The 22,693-nt window shown below is 37.1% G+C and overlaps 1 protein-coding gene across 2 annotated transcripts in view; it reads right to left on the bottom strand.

The window, feature by feature from the left end:
* Positions 1 to 1,991: 1,991 nt before the first annotated feature.
* Positions 1,992 to 22,693, bottom strand: part of CNOT4 (CCR4-NOT transcription complex subunit 4) — a 177,990-nt gene continuing 157,288 nt past the window's right edge. The window contains exons 11-12 of one of the 2 annotated variants that reach the window (XM_021002358.2): positions 4,164 to 4,376; positions 1,992 to 3,447 (exon numbers count right to left, since the gene is read on the bottom strand). In XM_021002358.2, the coding sequence (XP_020858017.2) occupies positions 3,146 to 3,447; positions 4,164 to 4,376 (515 nt within the window). In that variant the 3' untranslated portion in view covers positions 1,992 to 3,145. The remainder of the gene's footprint in view (positions 3,448 to 4,163; positions 4,377 to 22,693) is intronic. The other variant, XM_021002359.2, reaches the window with a different exon arrangement.

Below are 22,693 nucleotides of genomic sequence, written 5' to 3'. Positions count from 1 at the left end.
ATTTTTAAAAACATGTTGTCGATTTTTATTTGAACAAAATTAATAAGTGGCTAGTTGTTTCTTTTAAAATGTCTATAATTTGAGCATCTATTAGCTAAGTCCTGGAAATAGTTTTTAAAATTATTCAGCCCACAAAAATCTCTATTTATCATGCACCTGCTTCCCTTTATAGATTATTGGTAAAGGAAGCTGTAGGAGGTAGAAAGGGTTAAAAGAGTACAAACATATGCCTGCTAACAAACCATTTACCCATACAGATTCTTGTGAAAATATCCACCTCTGGACCTATAATCCAAAAAAGGTCAAGGCCTAGTTATCATTAGGACTGTCCTGGATATTTAGGGTAACGATTTTCCTCACAGTTCTTAGAAATGAAATTCCAAGTGATGTAGGTACTATCGATTGCCAGAAATAATCACCTCAAACAGTCCCTTCTAGAAGAAGTCATGGTGTAAAGATGACCTGGGTTTCAGTCCTCCACATGCCTCTGCACAAACAAGCTGGGTGACCCTGGGCAAATGACTTCTCGCAATCCCCCAGGTAACCTTCCACAAAGTTACAGGCAAGCTGGCCATCTGCATCAGTGGATGAATGATTAAATCACAGATACATATAAGAACTACTTCAAATCACACCCACTGACTTGGGAAGCATTGACAAAACTTTCCAAGGAGTTATGCCTTTGAAGACAATTTCTCTTGACTGCCTCATGTGGGTGAAGAAAACATTCTTTACTCTTATTTGTTTAGTACCCCCATGCCACTGGAACTGGATAAAAGTATATGGGTAGAAAGACAATGATGGCTTCAGTGATTCAATATTTAAGTGTCTATACTAACAAACTCAGCTCTCACTTGGATAACTGAAGGTACTTCATCTGAATTAGGATACAAATCTGACTAGCATTGAACCACCACAGGATGCCCTGAATTAGACTTTAAAAAGCTTGTTCATCTTACATGCATTATAGTTTTCAGTGTCAAAACAAACATTGGTGCTGAAAGCCTGTTTTCTGGAAGCCCAGAAAACATGTGGCAGCACATTTAGCAGTCTGTATTTTCAAGTGTTAGTTTCTTAAATCTTAATATCACAGAGAGGTAGGGCTAACTCATTTTACAGAAAGAGGCAACAATTTCACTGATTTACCCAAGGCCCAGTTGGCACCTTAACAGCATGAATACATTTTACAAGTATCTGATTCCAATATAGTTTTGTGTTGGTTTAAAAAACAAAGTAAACAAGTTCACAACTGTATCACATTTTTCACTGGACCAAAGCAAATCTATGATGACAAAGTTTTAATTTAGATTAATATTTTCCATACGCAAGGTATTCAAACTCCATGTCTCAGAATACTCTTGAGGGCAAGATCAAACATTATAGAAAAAGTACAATACAAATATAAAAGGAAACCAAGGTCAGGTAGTCAATTCCACCCTCTAATGTGTCACAGGATGGAGCTATGATTTTGAAGATCTGTGCAATGATATCCAAGCTGTAAATATCCTTTTTAATGGGGCACAAGGCTGAAAGTGCAACAGCGAGAGATCTGAATTTCTCTAGCTAATCCACAGCTAGACAGAAACCAGGCAGATTCCTTCCTGGTATCAGGAACACCTGAGTTCTGCCTAATATCATCTTGTTCAATGGTATGACATTATTTGTCCCACCAAACACTCAGTGATACAAGTGGGTGATTTGGTATTTGAGGGTTCTCTACATGACCTCAGTAGTAAGGATGGATGATTTCTGCTTAAAGTTGCTGAAGATCTTGATGGTCAGATATGTTGATTTCCAAGGAGGAATAACAAGAACTGAGCCCCTGCCCAAATGGTCTTCTTTAATTTCTTGATCTCATAATTGCTTTACATGCTGAAGATTTAATCCCCATTCTAACAAATGGAAATATAAATCAACACTTGACTGATCATCACAATTGTTTGAAACCCATGTTAAATATAAACAAAAATGGAAAAAAAACCCAAAGATCATCAAGTTTTGTGTTTTATTTAAGATTTTAGTTTTAATTCTGAAGAAAGAGGTACATTTCCTTGTTTTTAGTTTTAGCGTCAGGTTATAACCATGTTTATGCTTCCTTTTTTCCTGTCTTTTTCAATACTGCACAAATGTCCAGAAACTACAGGGTTAAGTAAAAGCTGCAGGCAGAGGAGGTCAAAGGTTTTGCTCCTGATGGTGATCATATGGCCCCAATGCAGTGCTATCCCAGAGTGCCCTAGTCAGGTGAATTTAACTTAAAAAAAAAAAGGGAAAAAAAAGAGAGAGAGACTGATAGAGGAGACAAAGACTAAAAAAAATACCACTTGTATTTCGGTTGCTTATAATTATATTGTGTATATGCTAGGTATTAAATTGAATACTTAAAAAAACTTTTTAAAAAACTTTAAATCTAAAGCCAAAATCGTTTAAATCTCATTCTCCCCTCCCCCCATCTTTATTAACTCTTGAGCAGCAGGCCAGTTACTGCTACAGATCAATTTGTCTTTCCATCAACTTCCATGTCAACTCTCTTGCTTAAAGACACAATCAAATCCCCCCTGACAATGTGCCCCCCCAAAAAATATTAAAATAAAATAAAAGAAGCATTTTCCCTGCATAGCGATATGCTGAATATAGGACAGATGCCTAGACCACTGTTCCCCACCATATATTCAGCAATCTCATTTAAATTAATTTGGTTTTGAAACTGCAGTTGATTCTGCATTTACTCATTTACATGACCTTCTCTATAGATTAATCGTCATTTTCTGCTATGCAGAAAATGTTATTATTATGTGCAAAAGACAAACAGTAATTTTCTAAGTATCGAGACTGCCCTTTAATCTCAATCTCTCTCTCTCTCTCTCTCTCTCTCTCTCTCTCTCTCTCTTTCCTCCTTAAAAGGCATTTTAGGAAATAATCAACAGTGTTGGTTAAACACTGGATCAGCAAAAACTCTTATGACAAAAAAAGATGGTAATGACCCTGTGATCGCATTGCATCTGGGGGTGGGAGGAAAGGGAAAAAAGAGTTGATCAGGAACTGGATTCTTCAGAAAGAAAGTTATGAGAAGGGTACTGTGGGTAAGTTGAGAGGGAGGAGACAGGGCGGGGCAATTCCTGCATTTCTAATGGTTTTTTCTCCTTCCCTAATGGCGGTCCAGTGCCGAACTCTGTAGTAAATCTGTCGGGGTTTTGCTGGGTGGTCTGAAGGCGGTCTGAAAGCCTGGGGGTGGGGAATGGAAACTGGTGGGATTTGAAGGGGGTGAATAAGGATTCCAGCTGGCTCTGTGCAGAGGGATCTGTGTGTTGAAGGGGTTACTGTGGTGGGTTTGTGAAGGAGCAGCACTGGGGCCATCCATCTCTGTGAGGGCCTGAAGGGATTTTAGCCAGTGTGGAGGATTGTCATCTTGAAGAGAGTCTAAATTATTTCCTGTTGATGCTGGGATACCTGACAAGGAAAGAAAAAGGGAAAGAATTGTTGAGTTTATGCAGAAACATGAAGCTAACCTAACAAGCAGAAAACGTGATTAGTTTATACAAGTATACACTCATATTACACCATATTCTCCTTCCCCAAACAAACCTTAAAACCTTTTGCTTCCTCCTCCCCTATGACCAAGTCTTTTTTGAGGATACCCACATTGGTCTAAAAAGCCCATGCCTTCCCCTCCAAATATAGGGTCTAGTCCCTGATCTTCTGTGAAGACAGAGGGACAGAACTGATTTCCAGTAATTCTACGGAGAGATTTCTCAATAGTACTTTTCCCTTTCTAACAGGGATAGATAAGTAAATGGAACAGCCTTATAAAAGAGAGCTTTATAAACAAGTGGAGTATGTCCCTTTTAAAACAGAACAAGTCAGCCCATTTGGTGCCTTTATTTCACACACATATTGTCAGAAGTAACATCTACTTGGACCTACAGAAGTGTACTAGGCAGTCTGCCTTATGAAAAGTGTTGGGTATACAAAGAAAGCCCTAACAAGCCAAGCACGCACAACACTTATAGATTCCACAAGGCCGCACGGCGCTTGCAGCTTTGTGAAAGGAAGACTATGTTGAAGAAGCCGCTGCACAATGACTCAAGTTTCCAGCTGCTGATTTAACTTGTGCTAAATACCAACATGATGGTAGTCAGTGGAGCTGAAGGAGGAAGAGAGTTTACCTGTGATGATGGCGGGGTCCATCCAGCTGCCAGGGCTGTCCCAATTCAGGCTGTCGGTGGTGGCAGTGTTGGACGTTGGTGCACTGTGGTTGGCGTTGGAGGGGGAAGAAGCATTGGGCAGTCCACCAAAGTTGATGTTAATGTTGGGTAGAAGTGCCCTTAGCCCGTCCTGCCATTCCTTCATATTTAAACTCTCTACAGAACTGTTGTTGTCTGGGAGATTTACCAACAAAAAATGAAAGATAAAAAAAAAAAAATAAAAAGCTGAAGTTAGAAACATATGTCCTTCTTTGGTGGGCAGGGATTTTTTTTTGGGGGGGGGTATTAAGCACTTACTATGGGTTGCCCTTTCACAGGATAAAATTAGTTGGGATTTTAAGTGACTAGGAGCTCAGAATCATTGAAATAAAAGGGGGAAAATAACCCTTTAAAGGGCAGAGAACTGAGTTCTCTTGTGTAGCTTCTCCATAATTTTATACTTCTGTCATCAATATTTTAGAACACAATTCTGTTACAAGAAGATGAAGGTTCACTTTGTGAGGTGTTCAGACTGCTGAGCTGTTCTTTTCTAACAAAGGACAAAAGACTACAAAGCTGAACATAAAGGCTTATTTCTGAGCTCATTAAAATGAAAAGCCAAGAATGATCTAAGAACAAAAAACCATGTCAATTAATAGAAAAAGAAAGCAATCACAAATTTTTTCAATTGTAAAACTGGAGATGCATTTCAGAGGGAGAAAGTAGCAATACGCTATTGAATTTGAAAAAATTCAATTCAACAAACATTTGCAGTGCCCTCAATCTCTGCCAGGCACTGTGGTAGGCACTGAGGATACAAATACCAAAAATTGAAAAAAACAAAAAAACAAAAACAGGAAAAACCCAAACCCCACAAGTCCCTTGCTCTCAAAGAGCTTACATTCTACTGGGGGGAGGGAGAAAGGTGTTTCCTTTAATTTCAAGGGTGAAGGGAATCAGGGCTAAAAGACTGTTTAGAATAATATCTATAAGGCTGTCTACTCTCTTCAAATGAGTTTATCAATCATACAAAGTAGTGCTATTATCTGCTCAGAATGCCAGTGTCTTCTGGGCATATTTTAATTTGCCATCAAATGTGTGATAATTCACTACCAATACAAAAACTTTCTATAGAAACCTGCCATTATAGTACCTAAGAAATGAAACTATTTTCTAAAAAGGGATCCACATAGTCCAACTAGTTGGTAAGTTACAGTATACACAGCCCAACTGCGTGCCTTTTGAACAACAATAATAATAATAAACTGGCTAAAATACAAAGGACAACACCACTATTCTTTTGAAAGCAGACACAGACACTACTGACTATAGGTTAAAATAATCTTTGGATTTCTGAAACTGATTATGAATCACTATTGGTGATTTTATATGGTTTTAAGTATTTATAAAGCCTAGGCTTTTTAAAACTTATTTTGTTTTATACATGTCACCTATCTACAACTATTTGCAATTAAAATCTAAAAACTTACTAATCCATCCACAGTCAGTACTATCCATGTATTATATTTTCATTCTGTGGATTGTGAATTGATTTTTAGTGGGTCAAAATATCATGGAATATAAAAGCCCAAGAGCATGTGAGGCCTAGGTCTGGAAGGAGGCAAGAAACAGAAGAATAAGGAAACAGAGAAACTGAGATAACCAGAGGGAGGGACAGAGCACATAAGAGAGCTGGATATCACATTACAACACGCAGATTCTGAGCTACAGAACAAAATGAGTTTGTTAACTACCAGAAAAGGATTTTCCGTCAGCAACAACCCAGTTACCAAGACCCCTTTAATGGGTCATAATTCTAATACAGACTTTAACTATAAATTATGTTGGTGGCCATGTCACGTGCAGTAATGTAACTACAGTATTCTGCCCTTTAAAGCAAGCTTTACTTGGTAAAACTAAATTTAGATGTTTTTCAAGTAAGACAATTGAAATTTCCTAGCAATGAAGACTTCTCAGGAAAGTTATAAAAAACTATAAACTATATTATGCAGGGAAATTTCAAGGGAACTCACTGGGGTTTTTATAACATTCATCTATGCTCATGAGTTGAAAAAAAAAAAAAAGATGGTTATAGGTCTCCCAAATGCAATGGCACATATAAGGAAAGAACTGTGCAGAAGAAGTGAAATAAAGGATACTAGAGAAATGTATGATGAAAAAAGAAGGCATGTTCAGAGTAGTAATGAAAGAAAGGGACAGCCAAAACATAGACAACCCATATGCTCCACCTGCATGTATGTAAGGAAAGTCTCTCAGAGTGGACCCCCTGCAAAAGTTTCACAGGAAGGGATAGGGAAGAACTGAACAGGAAGAGAGGTAGATGGGTAGCAATCTATACCATTAGTTGGAGGGATTAAGGTCAATGATGAGACCATAGAAATGCTTAAGTGTTTTAATACTGATTTATGCGCAAGAAACTAAGTAAAAGACATCATCCAGGAATAGCAAAACTGGAGAATGAAATACATCCACTCATCTGGAAAGGACAATAGATAAGAGACAGATGGCCTGGGTACTTTATTACTATCAATAGATTCTTGGAAGGTTCCCAACATATTGGCTGACCTCTTTGGAGGCCTTAGGGGAGGATATGCAAAAAAATCACATGTGAGAAGAGCTGAAAGGGTTAAGATATATCCTGGAAGAGGAAGTATCCTCACAGATGCATTAAAATGCTGAAGTCATATGAGCTCTGTCTTTCTCTTAATGGGATATTTAAGAATAAAGTCATATAGTAGCTCAGAATGCACTTTTAAAGTACTGTATAGTAAATCGTTCCCTAATAGCCTAAGAGTTAAGGCACTTTTCCTAATGCCAAGGAAGGGAAGTTTACTCACCTGACCCAATCACCTGGGTTCCTCAGTCTCCAATTAGGAATATGGAAATCAAATTTTTTTTCTATCACAGATCAATTGTATGGATTTCCTTAATTATTTATGAGCCCTAAGTGTTACTTTGGGCTCACTTTCTGTCTACACACAGGGATGTTTTAAGGACAAACAAAATGTATCAAGTATTTTGAACTCTGCATATTAAAAGTATTATGGTGCAAGACAGAATAAAGGTCAACTCACTTAAATTTTCAGCTTTTAACACCTCAGAATTTCTAATATTATCATGGATGTGAAAATAAAATATTTTCTATTACCACTTTAGTTCTAATGTACTATGTTTTTTATTCTTAGGCATCATGTAAACAAATGAATGAATCTAATTTGGAGGAGGGAAAATAGCGTGTTAAGATTGCGAAAAAAATTAAGCCAAAACAATATTTAATGAGTACCTTACTACATGCAAGTCCCTGTGCTAGGTGCTATTGAAATTCTGAGAGTAAGAATACAAAGACACGTAAGACAAAGTTTCTGCCCTTACAGAGCTTACAATCTATTCAAGAAAACAAGAGACACAAAATTAAAAGATTTTTTAAAAAATACAAGCTTTAAATAACATTTCAACATAATATAAAAGAGCTGTTTGAGAGGTAGTATTGTACAGTGGAGAGAGTTCTAGATTTGGAGTCCAAGAACCTACTCTGAAATTCTACCTCTGCCGGCAAACAAAAGGATCACAGGACACTAGATTAGGGTTAGAAGCCATCGAGCTCACACTCAATTTTCAAAGACAAGGAAAGTGAGGCCCCGAGACGATAAGTGACTTCCCTCTGGTGACACAGATCCTCTGCGGGCTTTCGTCACATTTAAAATTGGGTGTGGGGGTGAGGGATGGGGGGAGAGTTTAAGGGTGGACTTGATGACTTCAAAGACCCCTTCTTTTCAGCTTTAAATCTATGATTCCATGGAGTAGTGATTAATTGCCAGAGGAATGATAAAGAGAGTCACTGCTATAGTTCAACAGAAGAGGGCAATTTAGAAATATGTGTGTGGCAGGAGAGACACAAGGTGAAAAATGACTATTCCCATGTATTGCTGGTATGTAAGCCTATGTCTTTAAATTGGAAATGCCTGCAATTACCCACAGACTCAAATGATTTAACTCAGAAGTTGAAAACTTCTAACACATCAAGGTAACATCAGAATAATGATAGCAAAGTAGCTACTGATACTGTTAGAAATTACATATAAAAGTATAAATTATGTTAGAGGTATTAATTTTTAACTGGCCTGTGAGGCACTGCTCTCCTCTTAAAGAAAAGCATAAAACAAGAAAACGCTGAATGGCTTGGACCAGATCATTTAGCAAATATAAGGTACTGTCCACAGAGCGAAGGGTTCCTGACTCTATTCATCAGACTGATCTATAGAAGTGATTATGGAGTAGAAACACATTTCAATGAGAAAGCACAAACCTAAAATTCCTATCAAGGAGTTATCACTGTTGCTAATGCAGCTGATACTCTTGGTTATATAAAATCTTCACCTAAAGGTTGTGTACATAAAAAACTATTACAAAACATGCTCAACGAAGACAAAGGGCATTGTTTGCAGCTAAAAGCTTTCCAATCCTACCGCCTAGAGAATCCTGTAAAAGCTCCATTTTGAAGGCCTGTTTTGCTTTCCTCAGGACTACATTTTCAGCCCCATACCATATCTATAGGCAGTCTTGTTACTTATGCTACTGAGATGCTGATGAACTCTTTACTTCAGGTTTCCTAGTTCGCACCTTCAACCCAAATTTTCAGGTTACTTAATTCTTCTTTGCTGGCCCCTATATCCACTCCTCTGTTGTGTGTCCAAAGTCCTCTCTTCTTCCTCACAGTCCAAAGAGTCCCACTCACAGAAATATTCCTGACCTAACCTATCTAAAGACCAATCCCAGAAGGCCTTAGTAATTCTGAATGCTGATTTAATTTCACTATCAAGTTCATATGCTTTCTTTCTGCCACTACAACTCACATAGAGACTCTATCTAGGAAAGCCACTTCTGTTTGTTTTTTTTAAACCACTCATTATTACATTTATTATTTTCAATAAGTCAATTCCATTAGCATCTGAATTTTAAGAAGTCTGTCTCCTGTAAGCCCACAAATGAGAAACTCCTTTAGCATTATACCCTTCTCCTCCCCCCTAAAAAATCAGTACCTACAATGTGTAAAGGTGATAATTTCCAAGACACTATGGCAGAAGTTTTTAAAAACAAAAAACCAACAACAAAGAACAAAGGGACAGCTTCTGACCCCTTGGAGCTTGCCATCCAGGAGGAAAGAAGATATATGTCCATAACTATAAGGCATAATGTGAAAATGCAATAAATGCAGAGTGCCAAGGTAATTAATTCGGGAGGGAAAAATTACTTTGTTAGGCAGAAGCAGGAAAAAAATTTCATGGAGATATTTACACTTTCAATTTACTTAAAGGTAAATATTGGATAGGTGGAGTGGGAGAAGAAAGGTACTCAAAATAGAGGCAGGAGAATGAATAAAGAAAGGTCTGAAGGAGAGTAAATACAATATGTACTTGGGGAACAGTAAGTGGTTCTGTTCAGCTGAAGCGCAGGATTTTTGAAGGAGGCTACATCATGACGGACCCTTAATGGCCATATGATGTCCAGATGAATGAATAATGCTTGCTCTATGCATTTAACCAAAACCAAATATCTAAATGCAATCTCTTAATATGACTTCAGAATAGGAAGAATATAAGAAAGGTCGTATCTGTAGTTTTAAAATAACCAGATTCAGGAAAACCTGATAAACAAAAGAGATCTAATGGAAAAGGTTGAAGAATGACATTTATAAAATAATACAGGATTCTTTTAAAGAACAATATCAATTGATACCAAAAAATACCAACACTTTCTAGGAATGAAGCTAAAGATTCCTGGATACCTATGTTATACAACAAATATGACCTAAGGAATCAGGTCCAACAAAAGCAAATTCTCCTAATACTTAAGTGCAAAACTAAATAATTTAAAATTGTGGGACTCTGATAAAGTAAGAGAAAGAACAACCAGGTTCCATTAATAGTAGGGGACAAAGACTGTAATTTACTTTCTTGTACTACTGCATGTATCAATAGTTTCTGTTACCTATCTGTAATGATATAGACACCTTCATCCAGAAGTATTCTCCCCCTCCAACAGCTGCCATATTGTTTTTACCTGAGAATGTCATTTCTAACTCTGTTTTGTCTTTATATGATACATACATATTGTCCTTTACAGCAGAGGTGTTAAAGATGGAGTCCTGTGGCCTCATTCAGCCCACAACACTCTGGAGCGCAAGTTGAACCATATTGAAATGTAATTGAGAAATATTTAACAAAATGCATAAAAATACAATAAAACATAATACATACTATGTTTTATTTATTTATTTACAAGATACTGCATTTTAAAATTAGGTCACTATGGGGCCCACAGGGATCCTTATGTATGGATTAGTGGCGCTGTTTTCATTTGAGTCTGACACCACTGCTTTAGAATTTCAGTTTTTGTAGTTTTACCTGGCATTTTTCCTTCCTTCTAACTCAAAATTCAATTTTAATCCATCTTAATCGGCTCAGTAAATCTCCTGCCCAAAATATTCTTCCAAGGTTTCATGAAGTATACTTTGTCCTCTGCCAGAAGCCAGCTTTTAATCCTACAGACTTCTGTTCACAGGATCAAAGGAGTAAGAAGGGACCTTGGATATCTAATCTAATCCCCTTCATTTTACAGACATGGAAACTGAGGGCCAGAAAGGTTAAATGGTTTGCCCAAGTCTATACTCTACTTACTCCCTGACAATTATTTTCTAGATACTTTCAGGAACACTTTGAGAATGATTAGGGAAGGAATCTCACCATTAAATGCCAAAAGAGCACTACTTCTGTGTAGATAATAATGATTAAATACTTAAGTAAGATAAAAATCTAAGCTTGGAAGACATGGAAACAATTAGATATTCTTTGCACTTTGTAATGCAAACTTTCTATTTTGTCTGGAGCTTGAGCTCATGTAGTTACCCAGAAGTGAAATTAAAGATAGCAACTGTACTTTATGAGTCTTCTTTGGTAGGCCAACTTGTAGGCAGGCAGGCAGGCCTCTCAACTAGAAAGAGAGCCTTTAATTCTATCCTGGTAATGGAAAACTTTAGCTGTGTACAGATGCCAACAGGGGCATCTATTAACTTAGCTTGTGAATTATAGTGCTTTGCTGTTTCTACAATGTAGTTTTCTGCATGCATACTTTGTATAAATTTCTAGAAAAAATTTCTGCAGGACTTTTGATGATGTTTCTCCAAAGCTCTAGCAGTTTATATATGAGCTTCTGAGCACCTTACCACATCCCACATAGTTAGACTTATAAGGTCTGGGACATAACATTTTCATTAAAATGTGAGATTCTGATAAGACTGGCCATAATCAGTATGGAGTGGCTTTAGGATTAAATTACCAGTCAAGAAATAGAAGACCAAAATGTTTTTCTTCTACAAAAGTGCACACTTCTTACAAAATATAACCTCAATATGCATTCACAACGATTCAGAAATAGACGTTTCATTTTCATAAAGTAAACACTGCACATTAAAACAATGATCTGATCTGATACCTTTTCAATTAATTTTACAGCTACCTCAGAAAACCAAAACTAACAAACTGATGTCTGCAAAAATCTTTTGGAGGCAAACAATTTTCAATCCAACAGATTAATCATAAATATCTGGGGTATATTTTTACTATACTATATTAGTAGGAAAACAGCCATCACCAAAAAAAAGGCAGTTAAATTTTTATTTTAACAAAATGAGTTATTTATTCTAATTTGTTTCTTCATCAACAAACAAGATCATATTTAACACAATAAGAACTTACAAATCAAGTAAGGAAGCCTATTAATTTTAATTAATTTTGCCTACTTTAGTCATAAATATGAAATGCTTATAAAAACAAAAATTAGGCTTTGTTAGGCTAACATATATAACAACATACTGAGATATGCAGCTAATCGCTCTTTCACATTCCTCAATGTTTATTTACTTTGGGGAAATCAGTTTTTTTGGTTTTCCTAGTTGCAAATTCCTTTTCAAATAAGAATTATATTTATCTTTGAATCCACAACACTCAGCATAAGAATAAACTTTACACATTAAGAACCATAAAATGTTCAAGGAAGAAACTTTAAACACACTGGCAGAATCAATCATTATTCTTAAAAATGTGGATTATAATCATTAGTGGAACTGATTGGACTTGGCTGAAAATGTGACCCCATATTCACTACCCATATGATATTGGGGCACAGTCACTTCACATCTCCAGGCTTCAGTTTCCACACCTATATAAAGTGACAGGGTTAGAATAAATGACCTCTAAGCACCCTTCCAAATCCAAATCTAAATTCCTATGAATTTAGGTGCTTGTATATCCTCTACCAATTCAATAAGGTCACTTTCTTTTGAATTGTATCAAACACATTCAATTAAGTAGCTTACATATAACTCTGAAATTTATAACAGTTGGTATTCTGAAAGGATGACTGCCGGACACCCAATCCTAAAACCAACCTTTATTCTATAGGCATTAAAGGATGACACAGTCTGTCAAGAAAATGAACTTGGAAATATTCATAATTATTTATAAAACCTTCTTAAATGTTGTATGACTATAGTCTCAAATATCACTGGAAGCTGTAATCCCTATTCCATGAGGAAATCTTGGAAAGAACATTGTATAAAATGTGGGAACACATGACAAATGAAAATACTATACAAAGTCAACACCACACAGATATGATGGCAGGGTCATATAGCAACAATGGCAAACAATAAATAGACTGTCCAACTGATATTTTGGATCCCACAAGATGTAAACACTTGACTATGAGGTTGAAAACTTATAGGATGAGGCAATGGTCAGACTACTGGACAAAGTTAGAAATGACAGGAACAGGTATTTGGCAGACTTGTCCTGACAGTGATGAGCAAAGATGGATTTGGATATGAGGTGTTACACATTAGTTCAAATGGCAGTTCTATTTAAAAAAAAAATAGAAAGAGAATGCAAATTATATATTATAATCTGAGATTCAGTTAATCACACACATGGGAAATTTTACTTAGCTGAGGCATTGGTCTTCACTTGACAATCACCTGACCAAATCTTAAGCATTTGGCCTAGGAGGAAATAAATAGCTCTTTGCACAATACAAACTCAAAACTATTAAGTGACAGCAAATGTCACAGTTTCAAATATTATGTTCATTATATGCAGCTATAGCCTAAATTCACAATGAGTTCAGTGTGCATGGTTAACAAAACTGGATATCACCAAAAGAGGGTGGAGTGATGATATGGCTTCAACAGCTTTACTGTTTTCCTTCTTTAAGTGAGTGATAATGGTGCCTTCTCTAAAATCTTGTGGATTTACATTATTTCCATTATTTCCCACAACTAAAAGAACTTCCCAGGCACTCAGTCAATCACAGATTCTGAGCGGAAAGGGACTTCAGAGATCCAACTCAAACAAAAGCAAGAATCCCCTCGATGTACAGTTAGCTAGTTCACTATCTCCCTATCCCTAATATAACAACACAAATTAATAAAATGCTTTAAGTTTAAAAAGCATTTTCCTTGCAACATAAGTCAGGTATTTACCACAGCATTTTGGGCTCAAAGAGACTCCCCCTCCCTTCCTCATCCCCATTCCACCAAGGCTCAGGTAAGGAAAAGAACTAATGTCTATTGGCTCCATGTTTAGCATTATTTCTACCTCACCACAACTATTGATCTTGCTAGTTTCCCTTCCTAACCTGGGGGAATCTCTCAGAAATCACATAATGTTATAACTGGAAGGGGATGGCAGAAATAATTTAGTCTACCCTAGTGAACCTCCCTCCCCCTCTCATTTTACAGATGGAGAAACCGAAGCCTAAGTCTTCTTGTTCTATAATTTCAGCAGCCATACTATTATATCTAAGGACTTTTTCATTTTTCAAGGTTTTGAATAATATCTAACACTTCAAAGGTGGATCCTGAAATCATATTGCTGCACTTAGGCTGTCTTTCTGCCTTTTAGGTTCTCATCCATCATGTTGAAAGATACATTAAATTACAGTAATTATAAAAAGCATTAAATTGTTGGTGCCACATTAACAGGATTCCCTCCCTACCTAAAATCAAGGTTGATTGGAGTCACCTTGAGGGATATCTTATCAATTTTTTCTGTGATACAATGGCATTATAAGGACTCATCAAATAAATTTAGAAGGGGATTCTGGTTCTGGTATAGGTTTGATTTAGATGGTCTCTGGGATCTTTTCCAACTCTGATTCTGTAGTCACTCAGATTTTTTGGTCACTGTTGTCAATGCAAACAAAGTCTGGTTACTTTGTTTCTTACATGGTCTGTGATAATAATGACTTCCTGCCTATACAACCTCACACCCCTTCAATTCATTATTAGCGAGAGAGAGAGAGAGAGAGAGAGAGAGAGAGAGAGAGAGAGAGAGAGAGAGAGAGAGAGAGAGAGAGAGAGAGCACGAGAGCGCGAGTGCTAAGGTTACTATAATAATCGATCCAAAGAGGTATTTTCCAAAGCCCCGGGAAGATGACAAAAGAAATGTAAAGTACCAGACCAAAGTGCCTGTATCCTGCAGGAAGTGGGGTACACACCCTTTTTACCACTTTGGCTTCTTGGAACCTTCTTCCCCGTATAATCACTGTGCATTGCTGGTTAACAGTGTCTCTTGCATAAGTATTAGTGTGAGACTCATTCCAACCACAGGTTAAAGTCAGGTATATTTCAATTCAAGTCAATGAGTTTTAGTTACTAGTACCAATTACAATACATGGAATCTATTGTTGGTAAGCTCTTCCCCAATTTTCCCACTAGTTAGTCTCTTTAAGGAATGGATGGAACTAAAGAAGGCAGTGCAAAGGGTTTAGAACAGTGCAAAGGAGTTCACTGTGATGACCAGCTAGAAAACTGGCTAGACAGAGGTGAGGAACCTAAGATAATTATTAACTGGCTGAGCTGAGTCTGGTATACATCAGAATTTAAATCCTCATCATTTCCCCAGGACTTAATTATCTATGTTGATGACTTCAAATCTACATATCCAGCCCTAGCCTCTCTAGGGAGATCTAGTCCCAACATTACCAACAGTCTGCTGCATATTTTCCAACTAGAAGATGCATAAGTATCTCAAACTCAACATGTCCAAAAAAGAACTCCTTATCTTTTTCCCAAACCCACTCTTCTTCCTAAGGAACTATGAGTTCAAATCTGGCCCCAGCCACTTCCTAGCTGTTTGCCCCGCAGCAAGGCAAGTCACTTAACCTCTTTTTTAGCCTGAATCTCTTCAAATGTGGATGATAGTAATAGTACCTACCTACCTCCCAGGGTTGGAAGGACCCAAGCAGGTAGTATTTGTCAGGCATTTAGCACAGTGCCTGGCACATAAATGCTTGTTTCCTCCCTTTCACACAGTAGGCATTTAATAAGTTCCCTTCCTTCCTCCTTCCTTCTTTCCTAACTTTCCTATCTCTACTGAGGACTCAACTGTCCTTCTGTCACTTAAGTCCACAACTGTGGAGTCATATCTGTGTCTCAGTTCTCCTTTAACCTCTTCATCTAATCAAAAGCCAGTTTTTGGTGACTCTAGTTCTACAACTCTCATATCCATCTCTTTCTCTCTATTCACATGGCCACCTCCCTAGTTCAAGCCCTTATCACCTATTACCCAGAAAGAAAGAGCCATTTATACAGCCCTTACTATGTGTTAGGCACTGTGCTTTAATGTGCCAAGTGCTTTACACTGTGCTAAAGTGCTTTACAAATATTATCTCACTTGATAATATACCTGCTCTATAGCCTGTACTACTCTAATGGTCCTCAAGTCAGAATCACACAGCCACCCAGGTGATATTCCTAATGCTCTATCCATCAAAATCTCATTGTCAAAAAGGTCTAGTGGCTTCCTACTGCCTGCCTCTAGGATCAAATATAAACTTCTCTTTCTATCATTTAAAGCCCTTCATAATCTGGCTCCAACATAGCTTTCCAGATTTGTCTCTGCCTTTGCCCGTGTCTGGAATGCACCCTTTCTCCTTTCCCCTTCACAGAATCCCTAGCTTCTCTGAAGAGTCAGCTAACGTGTCACCTCCTATATAATGTTCCTTCACTCCAAAATTACCCTGTATTTCATTTGCACATGTTTTGTATTCATTTGTTATTTCTCTCAACAGAATGTAGACTTCTTAAGATCAAGATCTACTTTAGGCTTTTTTCCTTTTGTCCTCATATCCCCAGCACATATGGCCTGCCATAGAGCAGATGCTTAATAAATGCTTGTTGACTGATTAAAAGGCACTGACAAGCCTTAATTTCCTTGGGGAATAATGGAATAGTCAAGAACAATGAAGAGAACTGCCTTCTCTAGTTCCATTCCTTCTTCAAGGAGAAAGTATAGCATTGCTCCATCTGGAGTCAGGGATGCCTGGGTTTGGATCCTGCCTCTGATACCAGCTGGGTGACCAATGTCAAGCAACTTAACCTTGCTAAGCTTCGATTCCCTTATCTATAAAACAGGGATAGCAATATCTGTAGTTCACACAGTTTTGTAAGGCGTCAGCAATGTACATAAAGTGCTTTGCAAACTTAAAAAAGGTAGAAAGTATAAGGGGAAATTGGGGGAGGACAGCTTACCAACAATTCACCTACCCTTTTATTTCTACCACCTGACTGGCATCAGTAACTAAAATCCATCAAAGACTGAAGTTTCATACCTTCTATTTATTACTTAGGCAAGTCACTTTAACCTCTCTAAGCCTCAGTCTCCTTGTCTGTACTCAGCATAGCGCAACACACACAGGGCCCACCCTAGAATCAAGGAAACCAGGGTTCACATCCTACCTTTGACACACTCTACCTACACGACCACGGACAGAACACAGCTACCTACACCAATGAAATCTCCTCTCTGGATTACCTTCCCTCTCAAAATAATGAGTGGGATGAACTAAATGATCTCTAAATTTCCTTCCACTGCTAAAGTTTATGACTCTGATGAGTTATCAGACTTGATAACTTTTGACTTCCTTGTCTGTTTTATACCTTGTAAGAGCTGCTCTGCTTGACAAGTTAGATATGAAAAAGTATGATGTAATAAATACTAGCCCAGACTTGGATGAGTTTAAATTTTTCCACTAATTATCTTTGCAACCTCAGTTAAGTCAAAATCTACATGAACCTGAGTTGCTTCATTTCAACTGAAGGAGGTGAACTAGATAATCTGTAAGAATAATTTTGGAGCTCTGAAATTCTAATTTGAAACTTCAGGAATTCACAAAGCCTTAAAGCCGACAGGAGAAAGCCATAGAAATGCCTGAATAATCTTTCCAGGAAAATAACTAGAAAATCAAGCTACTGTAGCTACTGTGGGCTTTACTTACTCTAGTTCAACAATGGAGTAATCACATTAAATTATCAGGATTCTCCAATTCATAATGCATAGTACAAAATATCATAGAGAAAGGAGAGAAGGGCTGTTGAAGCCCGAACCACAAAAGAGTCAATCAGGAATGCATATAAGAAGGATCGGGATAAATATAATTTGCAAGGCAAACATTGAGATCAGCAACATTTTAAAGAAGCTGCAACATCTTGTAGAATATCGTTAGAATAGGACCACATTATATGATGTATAGTTGTAATTGAGCTATACATTTTTATTGTAATTATGTGAGTTAATACAAAGAGACCAAATAATAGTTGCTAGAAGGCCTTTGTTATAATGTACGTGTATATGGTCTAATAAAGAGAATGAACCAAGAATAGCAGTAAGCCTGGAGGACAGGGAACAGTGACACAAAACTGGGGCAAAGACTATAGGGAACATGTCCAGGGAGGGGAAGCCCAAAGAGGATTTTGTGCTTTGGGAAGTGTGTATACGTGGTGGGGGGAAGGGGAGATGGAGAAGATGATGAAGGTGATGCTACCTATTTAACTTTAAGGCTAGGGATTCAGTATTAATAGCATCTAAAGTTTTTGTGCTTTAAAGAGAGGGGTTAATGTAAGTACAGACTCACTCCTTTATTTTGGCTTACAAAGCCACTACATATGGCATTTAATAACAAAGAGATTGATAATCTCAGACCAATTAACCTGATTTCTTTTAGAAACCACCAAAACAAACTCATTCTTAACAAAGTAAGTTGCTGATTCCCCCTTGTAGAAAGTATTTACTGGAAGCACTGAGAGGCAAACACTACAACAAGGGCTACTTTAGATCAGTCCATCCATAAATATTCGTTAATGTAATATGTGATAGGCACTGTGCTAAGCACTGGGAATACAAAAAGAGGAAACAGAGAGTCCCCCCTAAAGACGCTTACAATCTAATGGGGGAGAAACATGAGAACAAATATATACAAACAAGCTGTACACAGAAATAGGAAATAACTAACAGAGGGAAGGCGCTAGATTTGAGAGGGACTGGGAAAAGCTTCCTGTAAAATATGGGACAGGGCAGCTAGGTGGCACAGTGGATAGACTGCTGGGCCTGGAGTCAGGAGGACCTGAAATCAAATCTGGCCTCATATACTTACTAAATGTGTGATCCTCAAAAAGTCATTTAACCCTGTTTGCCTCAGTTTCCTCATCTGTAAAATGAGCTGGAGAAGGAAATGGCAAACTACTACAGTATCTTGGCCAAGAAAACCCCAAACAGGGTCTTGAAGAGTTGGATACAACTAATCAACTAAATAACAAAAATATGGGATTTTAGCTGGGTCATAAAATAAGCCAGGGTCATCAGTAGACTGAGTGGAGAAGGAAGAGCATTCCAAACATGGGAGACAGCCAGAGAATTGCCTGGAGCCAAGAGATGGAGGATCTTGTTTGCAGAACAACCATGCCAGGGTCTCTGGATCAAAGAGTAAGTTGTAAGAAGACTATCTCCTTTCTCCTCCAGTTCCTTTACAAATCCCACCTTCTCTAACTTCACACTTATACCTAATGATCTCGGTGCTCCTCTAACCGATATGAAAAGAACTCCCAGGATTTCAGCTGTCTTATCTCTTATCTATTCTCTCTCATCAATCCAAGAGATATCCCTATTCTCCAGTTATTCTTTAAATCTACTTCTTTGTAAAGACCTGAAGTACCTTCTTTCCACATTTAGCCCTTCTCTCTAGCATCTCTAATATCTCTTCTCAGCCAGTTTTCAAATATGTTCAGATCTAGCCTCTTAAAAACAAACTGAAAAACATTCACCAGACCCAGATGTCCCCCCTTTCAGTTACCCAATTTTTCTCCCTAATTTCTTTCCCCAAGTGTTGGCTTGCCTAAAAGTATTTCTTACAGGCTCATTTCTAATACTATCACACATGTAGTTTCCCATATAAAAAAAAAGTCTTCCTCCTCCTTTATTTATACGCTACTCCTACTTCAAGGCCAATTCAAGTGCTATCTCCATGTGATGCTTTTTCTAATGAAGCCAGCATAATTCAGCATATGATGTCTTAATCATGGTAGAGTCAGAGGACCTCGGTTTGAATCACAGTTCTGTTATTTATTTCCTGTACAACCTTGGAAAAGTCTCTTCCTTTCTTTGGGTCTCAGATCCCTGATCTGCAAAATACATGAATTAGACTCTGTGACTTCTAAAGGTCTCTTCCAACTCTAAATCTATCTAACTATATAATAAAGTCAAAGATAGAAGAACAGTTCAATGTTTTGCTTGGAACCAAGCTGCAGAACACTGTCATTTGTTCTGAGTTGTCACATTTGCTTATCACAACAAAACAAAAAGTTATGGTACCTTATGGACTATATGATGATACTTTTAACATTTTAAGGCAGACTTAGGAAAGTTCTATGGCAAAAACTGTAATTATATTTCAGACACAGGAAATGATTCCTTACAGACTTCTTGTCGTATATGTAATATCATGGTAGTACAATTTCTACCACTGTAAAAATGGACTTTTGTTTATCAGCAATTAGGTTTAATAAGCTGAATATAAACTAAGATATAAACAAGTCAGGATATTACCCAATGATTATTAGATGTACTTTTCATCACCTATTCATAGTTGTTATCTCTCATCAAAGTTAAAGAGAACTAGAAGAAAACTTCCCCCTTTCATGGTTTTGAAGGAGAAACTTGTGTTGAGAATGTTTGCATCTGTAGCACACCTAAGCGTCCTTGGTATTTATATAATATTTATATGTAGAAGAGATGGGACCCATGTCATTAAGAATGTTCATATTTATGAACATAACTTGTGGAAAACTCAACTTGTTTCTTACTCAATGTCCTTGGAGTGAACAATATAAATGTCAAAAGCACAAATGTCAGCAGGTAGATATACATTATTCAAACTTAAGAATTTCAAATTCTTAAACTATCTTCAGTTTCAACTTTAGTTAGAAATATTCAATATTCCTTGGTACCTTGGTATTCTGTCAAGAGACAGAATAATGAGGTGGATGAGCCGCACGTTTGATCTAGTGTTGAAGGTTCCTAGATTTATAGTAAATAAGAATTGACTGTATTCCATTTAAGTGGTTATGAGTACTAAAGTGTTTACAATTGCTACATGAAGCAAAGGAAACAACAGCTAAAAGAGTAAAGCATTCCATTCGTAACATTTCTAATGGAATAATCTTGATGATAAAGTGGTAAATAAACAACATGCAAAATGGCATGCTGGTTCAGACTGTCTGGCCCAATAATAGGTGTGAAAACGATGCTTTGTGGGAGGAGGACATGCTTCTTTACCAGTGAAGGTGAACAAGATTAAGCTTTCTCAAATATATCTAGCTTCCTTTAATAATTCATTGTGGATTTGTCTTTTGAAAACAACTGTGCATCTACTTATGTATTACACTGTCATTTAGTGATAATGAGTTCTATGTTAAAGTAGTATTTATTTCAATTTGACCTAAAACTGATCTTCTGAAGAAACTGTTGTACAAGTGGGGATAAAATCTGTTTTTACTCAAATACATTTAAAAACAGTCAAAATGAGAAAAAACAGCAACATCCCTTTTGGGCTTAGGAGGCCTGAAGAGTAAGAAGAATACCTATCAGAAATCTTTTCATGATTTTTGGAAGCAAGGGGATAGGAAGGAAAAGGTTTTGAGTACTCAGCAATGCTAATGATAATTACAAAACTTGATCTTCCACTTCCTTATTCTGTGAAAGGAAAAAGATTTTTTTTTTAAAAGGGAAACAGAGGTGACAGTGAGGTGGTGCAGTGGATAGAGTACTGGCCCTGAAGTCAGGAGGACCTGGTTCAAATCTAGCCTCAGACACACTCACTAGTTGCACGATCCTAGGCAACTTGTGCAGTAACAGTGGTCGGGTAAAGTACACAGCAACTGCTTGAACCAGAAAGACTACGAAATGAGAGTTAAGAACACACTAACAGCTGTGTGAAGAAGCTCACCCATTAAAAAACTCAGATTGCTGCCACTGCAACAACAGAATGCTAAAAAGTAGCAAATACTACTAGAAGGTGTCTGAGAATAAGCCCAAAGTTCTTATTAGCCTTGTAAGTGAAAGAAAATAGAATGTTTGCAAAGAAAAGAGAGAAGGGAGGGAGGGAGAGGAAGGTAAAGAAGGAGAAAGGGGGAGGAGAGAGGAAGAAAAAAAGGAGAGAAGGAGGAGGGAAAAATTTAATAAAGTAACTAGGTACTCTTTTATTTCTATAGGGCTGGACCTTATAAGCCAGAACTTAAAATGAAGGTAAAGTGCTTTATCGTTCTCAAAAGCTTTTGAAAACCAACCACTAGGCTTCATAAGGCCTCACTGACTTCAACACGCATTTAACAATTCCAAATAATGAAATGTGTACATTTTAAAGTCATAATTCCATTTTTATCAACTGAACAACAATATCATTACTTTGTTGGGTTTGATCACACTGCAGTCACTATGACATGGTGATCCATCCATACTGACACCAACTTCTACCCTCTAATCAGAATTAAATCCAATTTACTTTCAATATAGGTTCTAAAATTACTTGTTCTTTAAGTAGTCCTTGGTCTTATGCAAAAATCTACCTATATTCTTCATTCTGTGAAATTAATTAAAATCTCTAGTATCTACTCAATCGACATAACTTTGCAAGCTTCCCAGTCTCAACATTTCCAGCATACTTTCATTATTTTTTCTAATAATCTTTACTACAGTCATGTAATCACACTGTATAAGGATTGAAGATTCATTGTAGAGATACTACCTCATACGCCAGGAATAACATTAGGGAATGCATACTTTTAAAAAAAAAGTACTAAAAAGGTATTTTGAATCTTAAAAGTAGTTTCATAATCTTCTACAATACTGAAAATATTTTCCAAAATGTGTAAAACATAAAAACAGTTTCTAAGAACGCAGCAATGAAAAAATGATGGACTTAAAAATATAACCCAAAACAATGAATTCTAATACCATCTTTTGGAAAACTAAATGATACTACTAAGTTTTACTTGCATTTTTATATGAACTCTGCCTCTGAGGATCTCAAAATTTTCATATTCCATATTCCTGCTTTTGGAAATCAGTAAATAGGCAATTACTACCATCCTAGTATGTTGCTAG

This window comes from Phascolarctos cinereus, unplaced genomic scaffold, assembly GCF_003287225.1.
Source record: "Phascolarctos cinereus isolate Bilbo 61053 unplaced genomic scaffold, phaCin_HiC Scaffold_1;HRSCAF=81, whole genome shotgun sequence".
Taxonomy (NCBI): Eukaryota; Metazoa; Chordata; class Mammalia; order Diprotodontia; family Phascolarctidae; genus Phascolarctos; species Phascolarctos cinereus.
This window is presented reverse-complemented; position numbering and strand designations above follow the sequence as displayed.